Source organism: Spea bombifrons, chromosome 2, assembly GCF_027358695.1.
Source record: "Spea bombifrons isolate aSpeBom1 chromosome 2, aSpeBom1.2.pri, whole genome shotgun sequence".
Classification (NCBI taxonomy): Eukaryota; Metazoa; Chordata; class Amphibia; order Anura; family Pelobatidae; genus Spea; species Spea bombifrons.
In genome coordinates, this window is record NC_071088.1 from 68874250 (window position 1) to 68883662 (window position 9413).

Sequence of the window (9413 nt, forward strand, 5' to 3'; positions counted from 1 at the left end):
GATAATAGACTACTATTAATACAGTACAGGACATGAACGTATAGCTGTAACGTTTTAATGTAGACGAACCTTGCAACATATACAGACAGAATGCAAAGCAATTTGTACTTTACTGGATTAAAAGGTCTTTTTCTATGAGACTGCAGGGTTGGATAGATCATGGCTTCATATCACTCAAAACATTGTATGCATGGGTTTTGTACCCCAGATGGGTGCAATAATCATTTATCTTCAGTCATTTGAAATAGATTCTAAATAGCGATGAGAGAACCAGCAGAATCCTTGGCGCTGCTACCATAAGAGGCAGTAAAAATAATTTAACCCCTTAATGACAAAGGCCGTACATGTACGGGCTCAAAATGCATTGTTTTCAATGGGTTTAGGGACCGCCCATGACAAGGTTGACGGGGAAGTGAAACAGTAGGATACAACTGCTTGGATAGGGACGAGTGTATCACAAATCATCAAAGGTTGTTGATTGAATCAAGGTGATGTTTAGGTGGTATTGGAAACCAAAGGAGGATGCAAATTGTCCAAGGGAAGAGTTGTAGATGGAGGAGAGTAGAGGTTTAAGAACTGAGCCCTGAAGAACACCAACAGATAGTAGAGAGGAATAAGTTCCAGCAAAGGAGACACCAAAGAAACTATCAGAGGTCTGATTCGAGGCAGGTCAAGGTTAACGTTTCACAGGCTGTGGTCAGGCAGAAAGAAGGGACTGTTTGAGAAAGATAGTGAACACGGAGAACACCTGGTCAATTTGGTGGCTATCATGTTGCATGGGTGCGGAGGAGAGTGATAGTTTGGAAGCAGCAACTAATAATGGGCTGTCAGTAACTATACTGAAGTCCCCAAAGATTAGTGTGGTGGGAGAAAAGCGAGAGGACCATGCAATAAAGCGATCAAAGAATTGGGAAGTAGATCACAGCAACCGGCACAGCAAGTGAAGAGGGGTTGGTGGCAAACATTGAAAGGTGCAGTCCACGTAGACTCTCTCTCCAGGCCTAGGTGTGTGGCTTTAGTGTAGACCACCGTAAGAGAGCAGCAGGAGAGCTAGTGTTGGAGGACGTTATTCAGGTTTCGTTGAGTGCAAGAAGGCTGAAGGTGGTTATAGATTTTATAAGCATGAATGACAGCGAGTTTGTTGCACACAAAGGGGACAGGAGAAAAGGGATGTTGGGATTACAGCAGACTGGTTAGAAAGTTGAAGGATTGTGGTTGTTTGTATGAAAGGTGCAGGGCTGGAAGTAGGTTGGCATGGTCTGGGTTAGATTCAATGTCCCCTGAGTACAAGAGGACGAAAATACAGACAGATAAATGGGATTGTGATTTATGGAGATGGGCTGCCTTAGTGGAAGGTTTGAAGAAAGGAGAGAAGGGCATGTGAGTTAAGGTGGCCCATTCCATGAAGCTCCCAACAATCATATTAGATTCTTTATGAGGTGGCTGTAAAATCTAAGAGCCTGGAAGCGCCGCAGTTTAACATCACTAGCAGGGGCCTTATGCTGAAGAGGATCCCACCACGCACTGGCCTTGTACTGAAGTATACACAGCTTTTAACAATGAACTTTCCCTCTGCAAACAGTAATTGCATACACATCTTACAAAGCAAAATAGTTTATTTACATTCAAAATGTTTTTTGTTTTTTAAAAACGCACTCACTCATCACTATAAGTTTATAATGCAGTAATTTTTGTATTTATTATAAATAATCCTTAACTAAAGAAACAAAACCTTTCCCTTTAACCTACAAGTTTTAACAAAAACAAAACACATTACTTAAAGCTCCACTAATGGCGACAATATATAAAAATAAAAATCAGGTCAAAGAAACACGTAAGAATGAGAGTTAACGTTTTGAAGTACCGTCCCCTCCCCTAAAAAGATTCTGATTAATTGTATAAAAATCGCAGCCCTACCAGACATTTGCGGACAGCCAGCGCTTCCATTTCTAACCACATCTTGATAAGCAATGTCAGTTGAGCTCACAGACTTTCTACCCATCTGCACCAGCTTCTAAAATCACTTTAAAAACAGCAAAAGTTAGCCATTTCCTACACACCTGCTTATATTAGATTCTCAATCACCTCGCACACCCCACCCATGGATGTGAATTCTTCTAGCTCTAGTAGTAACATTGGTCAGACTCAACATCTGAAGAAAAGACCCTTCTTGACAGTTGTTAAGGAGTAAAGACACAAAAGTAGGTTCTGTTGTTTGCAAGGATGGGAAAACCCATATAGTCCCTTAAAAAACGTTGAAAATCAGCTATTTTTATTCTAGGACTTTAAAGTAGTAGTATTGTCTGAAAATGTCTCTTAATGAAGAATGGAAAACACATCATCCAGCTAGAATGCTATTAAAATCATTGGAATCCAATAATGCATTGTGTATATTGTCACTGCTGTATGACGTTTTGTGATGATTTATATTTCGACCATGTGTCAGTACATAAACTGAGATAAGCATGAACACCTTGCACAAATCAAGATTTACATCTTATCCCTGTAATTTAAATCAATGACGTCACGGGGAAACTCCCAACTCGTCAATACAGAGCAGTAAATAAAAAAAATAGCGGAAATACAGTCTCACACGCAAGTAACATAGTAAAGATTTCTGAACTCGAGGCGTGGAACGCTTGACGACTATCAAAGCGTTAACTAGCTCAATGCGTACGATTGGTCGGCCCTTGCTAGACTCCGCCCATTTGTCACGGCGGGAATTCTGAGAGGGCAGCTGGGAAGATTGGCGGGAGCTGTCATTTGGAGAAGGGGCAATGGCTGCTGAGTGCGAGGACCAGGTGAGGGTGAGCGCCGTTTAGGATGTTAGCCTTTTAGCCCTTTTGGTACAACGTAGCACGGGTTTGTATCATTTTAGTGTGCATTATAGCGTATGTTTCTACATGGCGTCCAGGTATTCGCACACAGCCATTCCTTTCATTAGATCCAAATGTTGGTGTACTCGGCCTGCTGTTTCCATGTGCACGCCTGTTGGGATCTTAAAATTCGCGTTACTTTACTGCCGTTTTTCCCCACCGTATGACTGTAGGAATATGCGATCATGTAGGAGATTTTTACCTTAGTGATTGCAGAAAAACAGCCTGGGAGCTCATTACAACGAAGCAATATGATATGATTTTCACTCATCATTTTGCATGCACACCGGCTTTTGTGAGTCTTACAGTGTAGCTTCACAGTGTTTAGCTGTGAGACATAAGCAAATATTTTGGGAGATGTAAACCTTCTGTGTTCATTTGTTTTCTAATGCTGCCTGCTCCAAGGATCGCCATTGTTTTGTGGAGGCATGAGATATAACTGTATATAAGACTCTTTCCCCCCTTGTCCTCCAGCATGCTTTCTCATTGTCTTCTGTAACCCAGCCTACCGCATCATCTCTTGTTTCTTTTATTTGAAATCTTTGAATAAGGTTGTTTTGCAGACCCTCATCTTTTCAATTTTAGTACATATTTAATGTTAGTTACAACTGCAATAACAATGCTCTTTGTGTGTGACAGGCTTATTTGGGCTCGGAAGAGATAATTCCTGAATTGAAGAATTTGGAGAGTGATTCTGACAGTGGTCAAGGCAGTTGTGAGATGGCATCTCCCTTGGAACTGAGTCGCAGCCTGGCTGAAGAAGGTAAACTGCTTCCCGTTTGTCAAGCATTTGTTCTATCTTACTGCGTACCCTAAACAACTGGTGAATGCTGCGTCGTTTTGAGACGCGATACAGTTTTCTTGTACAATATGACATTCAAAACATTCAGAAGACTTCAGATTAAAGAGCACTTCTTAAAACTAGTCCTCTGCTTACTAGGATGCCTCTTAGTACAGAGGGGGAAAATACGTTAACATAAATGTACCAGTGGTTTAATTTCTTATGACGTGGAGTGTTTCATTTGCAGTTATAATAACACAAATGAAGTGTATTTTAAGATGACTGGGTAGAGAGTATTTTGGAGTTTATATTGTTATCTGAACTCCCTTGATGCTTAAACAGACCTCTCACTATTAGTTCAATCAAATAACTGACACTCTAGTAATCTGGAGCAAGCGTTGCTTTGGTATATCGTCTCTTTACGAATACATAAGTATTTTTTGTTGCAAGCAGATTCAGATGAAGAAATACTGGTAAAAAGGAAACCAAAGAACAAGAAAATACTTGAAGAAAGTGACAGTGATGAAGGCGAGAAAAGCACATTTGCTATCTCTGATGAAGTGAATGGAGAACATGAGGATGAAATCAAGGAGACCGTAAAGGATCTTAAAGGGAAACACGGCAGAATCCTCTCTATACCGCTGGACAGTGAAGACAGTGACAAAGAAGGTCTGACTGAAAATGTCAACAAGCCTTCTTCTGATGCTACAAGTCCGGGGAGGGACAGACCTGTGGTCAAGCAGAAGAAAAATCACAAGTCATCTAGGACGCGGGATGGGAAAAATTCTGCAGAACTTGTAAAGGAGAAATCAAAAAGACAAACAGGAAAGAGAGAGAAGAAAATTGCACCTACAGGAAAGGTGAAAAAGGAAAAGAAACGTAAATCACAGGTACAAGTTTCTGCTGCCCCAATACTACTACTGCAATATTAATCACATTGCAAAGTTACAGATAGAAAGAAATATTTTATTTCACTGTATCACAGTGTGGATAACTTGTATAATCTATGTTTCATGGTAACTCGCTCTTAGGTGCAGACAGAAAATGAGAGTCCTCCGTTAAATGACAGCGGTTGTCTTCTAGCAGATAAGGATTTGTTTGAAAATGAAATGGGGGTTGAGAGTGACCTGGAAGAGGAGTCCTTGGATGCTATTCGCACTAGTGTTAAAGACAAGCTGAAGGGCGATTCTGTAAGTATCCTCATGGTTTATGAAAATTCCCTACAATTCCAAGAACCTCGTTTTTAAATGTTTTAGTCTTTGTACACAATTATACAAACTTCTCTTAATGTTTACTAGGGCTGCAACAACTAATCGATAATGAAAATTTTTACATGTTTTTTTTATCCGATAAATCGAAAAAATAATCGGCCAACTAATCGATTATTAAAATAATTGTTAGTTGCAGCCCTAATGTTTACACAATTTGTCGTTGCTGGACCAAAAACTGTCCTGTGAGTGTAATGGTCTTCTTCCCCCTCGCACCCTTGCGAATAGTATAAAACATGCCAGATTAAGTCTGACAGAAATTAAGGTATGAAGAGGTAATTGAAACCTTGTCTGTAAAATGTGTTATACTGATGGCAGAAAAAATATTCTAAGAGAAGACTTAGAAAGTCAACCTTTTTTGTTGTCGAAAAACATTGAGTATATAAATGCTTGCTTCTACAGCATCATTCTGGTGATTATGAAGGCTCTGAGTCTGACCATGAGCTTGAAGCGAGCTTTGAAAAAAGAAAGGTATGTGTACATTCTGCAAGCGTGCTTTTAATCTAAATTCTAATCTGCCATGGGTTGCTGAGTTTGTGTACATGATCACACATTAATTTCACACATTTCTTGTATACTGGTTGATCTTGGAGTTGACATTCGGTATTTACTTTTGTTTCCTGTACTGGTTTTCTTAAACCAAATTGGATTCATATTTGAGATTGCTATAGCTCTCTATCTATCTATCTATATAATATATGCGCATGTTAATGCAGTGCCACACTTTTTTTTGTCCCCCCTTAAAGGAAAGGAAAGCAGCACGGATAAGTAAAGAAGCTATGAAGCAGCTACACAGTGAGACACAGAGACTTGTAAGAGGTATGTTTAAATTTTTTTTTTCTTGTCGTTTCCCCCCCCCCCAAGTCTTGAAGCCACCTTTTGGAAACGTACTTGCAATGTTTTACTTGGCGCCATCCGTAGTCAGGTTCCCCTATCCCCTTGCTCACGGCATCATGTAACTGGTGTTATGCAAGAACTAGGGGAGTTAGGTTCCAAAAGCCCAATAATAGCTGCACTTTGTGCAGAGTGGCAAGAATTTTACTTACCCTTTCTGCGATTCCGTTCTGTATATATGCATGTAATTGTACATATTTCTTACATGTAAATATGAATACTTTAAGCCAGCTAAAATTACAAGAGATTTCGTATGCCCTATATGCATGCTTATTTGCATGCTTGTGCTTTCCCTCCTGGTATCAAAGCTATACGTGGGCATTCTGCAGGAGTACCCAGGTGTCCCTGGCTCTACAGTGTCTTGTTGAGGGGGGCAGTGAAATATGTCGCTTTTAGTTGCTCTAACATACAAAATATATACACACATTCTTCCTCTTTCCTTCGCACTAACACCATACTTACTTGTGTCTAGGGCTGAAACAACTAATCGATGAAATCGATAATGAAAATCATTGACAAATCGAATCGATTTTTATAGATTATAAAAAGGTTTTTTTCAGAGCAAATATTCTGAAAAACTCCTCTCTTTATATAATCCGACCTCAAACAGAGATCGGATTATAACACTATAATCCAGATCCCCTTGCAACGCTGCAGGGGACCTGGATTCCCCTCACTGTCGGCCGGTCTCTCACTTCCGTCTGACTCCTCCCCCCTCCCATACATCACTCTGCCTCTCTCCCAACTCCCTGGTGCTCTGTGAACCTCCGTTACTGACGGGCACTTTCGCTGCAGCTTCATAGAAGCCTCAGCGTAAGTGAAGGTGAGTAACGGAGGCTGTCTGTGTGCATCGTGCAGACCCCCACCGGCTGAGAGAGAATCATCCTCTGTCAGCTGGTGGGGGTCTGCATCGCACAGACAGCCTCCGTTACTCACCTTCACTTACGCTGAGGCTTCTATGAAGCTGCAGTGAAAGTGCCTGTCAGTAACGGAGCCGGGTAGAGAGGCAGAGCGGTGTATGGGAGCCACCCTCCCCATACACCACTCTGGCTCCTCCCCCTCCCATACGCCACTCTGCCTCTCTACCCGGCTCCCTGGTGTCTTGTGAACCTCCGTTGCTGACAGGAGGCAGAGTGGAGTATGGGAGGGGGGAGGAGGCAGAGTGGAGTATGGGAGGGGGGAGGAGGCAGAGTGGAGTATGGGAGGGGGGAGCAGGCAGAGTGGAGTATGGGAGGGGGGAGCAGGCAGAGTGCAGTATGGGAGGGGGGAGCAGGCAGAGTGGAGTATGGGAGGGGGAGGAGGCAGAGTGGAGTATGGGAGGGGGAGGAGGCAGAGTGGAGTATGGGTGAGTTATAGTGGTATATGGGGGGGTATTATGAATTTCAGGGCATATAGGGGGTATAAGGCATATCGATATTGGGCATATCAGGGGGGCATAAAACATATCTGGGGGTAAAAGGTATATCAGGGGGCTCAGTGGCATATAGGTGGTATAAGGCATATCGATATTAGGCATATCAGGGGGGCATAAAACATATCTGGGGGTAAAAGGTATATCGGGGCTCAGTTGCATATCACTGGCATGTAAGGAGTATAAGGCATATCAGGCTCACAGTGGCATATCAGGGGGCACAGTGGAATCTGGCATATAAGAGGTATAAGGCATATATGGGGCAGAGTGGCAAGCTGGGGGTCAGATGTGCATAACTGGGGCAGTTTGGTAAATAAAAAAAAAAAAAAACTTAAACAAGGCTTTTTTCTCAGTTTTTATTAAATATGAAAAATAGTTAACATATGAATTAATATTTACTAATAACTTTGTATTAACACCTAGTTTGAGAAACACTGTGTTTGGGTTCTTGTAGCTTTTATTATTATGACGGTAAAATAAGGTGAATAGAGAGAGGCCATTGCAATAAAGAGATGAAAGTGTAAATTGTACGTTTTTTTATCACATTATTTTAAATTGCATTTTTTTTTTTTATCCGATTAATCGAAAAAATTATCGGCCAACTAATCGATTATTAAAATAATCGTTAGTTGCAGCCCTACTTGTGTCCCCATCTTAATTTGCACAGAGCCTTACCATGCTTCTGCTTTGGCCACCTTGTTGTGCCTAATCTAAAGTGCATCATTGGTTGTGCTTGTGGTATGATCTTAAAGTGAACGGTTTATGATTTGTTTCCCCCCCCCCCCACAGCGTCTTCTCTTTCTCTGCCATATCATGTACCTGAACCCAAAACTATCCATGACTTTTTCAAACGCCGTCCAAGGCCAGTTTGTCAAGGAAATGCAATGCAGCTAATTAAGTAAGTAATGAGTGTTACAGAATTTTGCTGTCCTTTTGCATGGAGTAAGTCTTTATTTTTTTGTGTTGGACAGGCCTTTTATATGTTGAAATGATAATGTATAATTGAAAGTGATCTACTAGGTATATTGGGGCTGCAAGTTTAAATAAAAAAAAAAAAAATATTGCATGTAGCGAGAAGATCCAAACACAAATAATTACCTGGCACTATGTAACCTTTTTTTGTTGATGTCAATTGTCTATCCAGCTCGTGTGAAAAAACAGATTGAACATTTGCATGTATTTATAAAAGGCTTGCTAGGAGAACATCATTAACAAGTTTTGATGTCTTCCAGATCTTCAAAGTATCTTGCGTGTAAATCAGATGAAGGAATGGACTGTGAATCTATCAGAGTACAGGAAACAAAAGTAAATACCGGATGTCAACTCCAAGATCCACAGGGTTTGGACACAAATGAACATTGCAAAAACGTAAGGGAAGGAGATGATGGTGGAGATTGTGAATCTGGAAATGCCAGTAATGCTCCCGTAATGTCTTCAAACTCGCAACTATGTGAAGATCTCATTGATCAGACAAACACCGTTAAAGAGATTTTAGGAAAAGATGAAAATGTTTCTGGAGTACCCAGTTTACAAAAAGAAAATGCAGCATGTGAGCAGGGTCTGACAGCTGAGAAAAGCTCAACAGTCTCTACACCACGTATACCAAAACTATCCAAGTTGGAAAAACTGCGTGCGCTTGGAGTAGACCTGGCTGTGAAACCTCGTCTCTGTGCAGATGAGGGATCTTTTGTCAACCTTGATGAGCCAAATCCCAATAAAGGTACATATTCTAGTTCCGCCTACAATGTGGTAAATATAACAATCTGATCCTGTGCCAGAATGATGCTAGCAGGGAAGAACACCTAAAATCAGCAGTGTAAATATGTGAATTCTTGCATCGATGATCGTGTGAAGACAAAAACTAGGCATTTGAACTATTTGGATAGATATGTTGCTGTCTATAGCAAATTAAGTTGTCATATCGTGCTCCATTTAGATGTATATTTCTGAGAAACCAAGCATGTTCTTATAGTTGCTGAAGATCTTGTGGAAATAAGGTTAAGTGACTAATAGCAGAAATCTGACCTGGCTGTTCAGTCTTTGATTTGTGTTTTTTTCCAGAGCTTGAAGCTTTGAAAGAGCGTTTCCTGAAGCATACACTTCATAAGGCTAAGCCTGTGGCGGAGAGGAAACTCAACCTATCTATTGTTCGTAAGGAGACAAATGCTGAGGGTAAAGAGGAG

At 41.0% G+C, this 9413-nt stretch overlaps 1 protein-coding gene across 1 annotated transcript in view; it reads left to right on the plus strand.

The window, feature by feature from the left end:
* The first annotated feature begins 2715 nt into the window (after positions 1 to 2715).
* CLSPN (claspin) overlaps positions 2716 to 9413 on the plus strand; it is a 17407-nt gene continuing 10709 nt past the window's right edge. Inside the window, exons 1-9 of the mRNA XM_053455950.1 lie at positions 2716 to 2801; positions 3516 to 3639; positions 4111 to 4547; positions 4689 to 4847; positions 5328 to 5396; positions 5672 to 5744; positions 8020 to 8128; positions 8463 to 8950; positions 9292 to 9413. The exon at positions 9292 to 9413 is cut by the window's right edge and continues 70 nt beyond it. Coding sequence (XP_053311925.1) covers positions 2778 to 2801; positions 3516 to 3639; positions 4111 to 4547; positions 4689 to 4847; positions 5328 to 5396; positions 5672 to 5744; positions 8020 to 8128; positions 8463 to 8950; positions 9292 to 9413 — 1605 coding nt within the window. The 5' untranslated portion in view covers positions 2716 to 2777. The remainder of the gene's footprint in view (positions 2802 to 3515; positions 3640 to 4110; positions 4548 to 4688; positions 4848 to 5327; positions 5397 to 5671; positions 5745 to 8019; positions 8129 to 8462; positions 8951 to 9291) is intronic.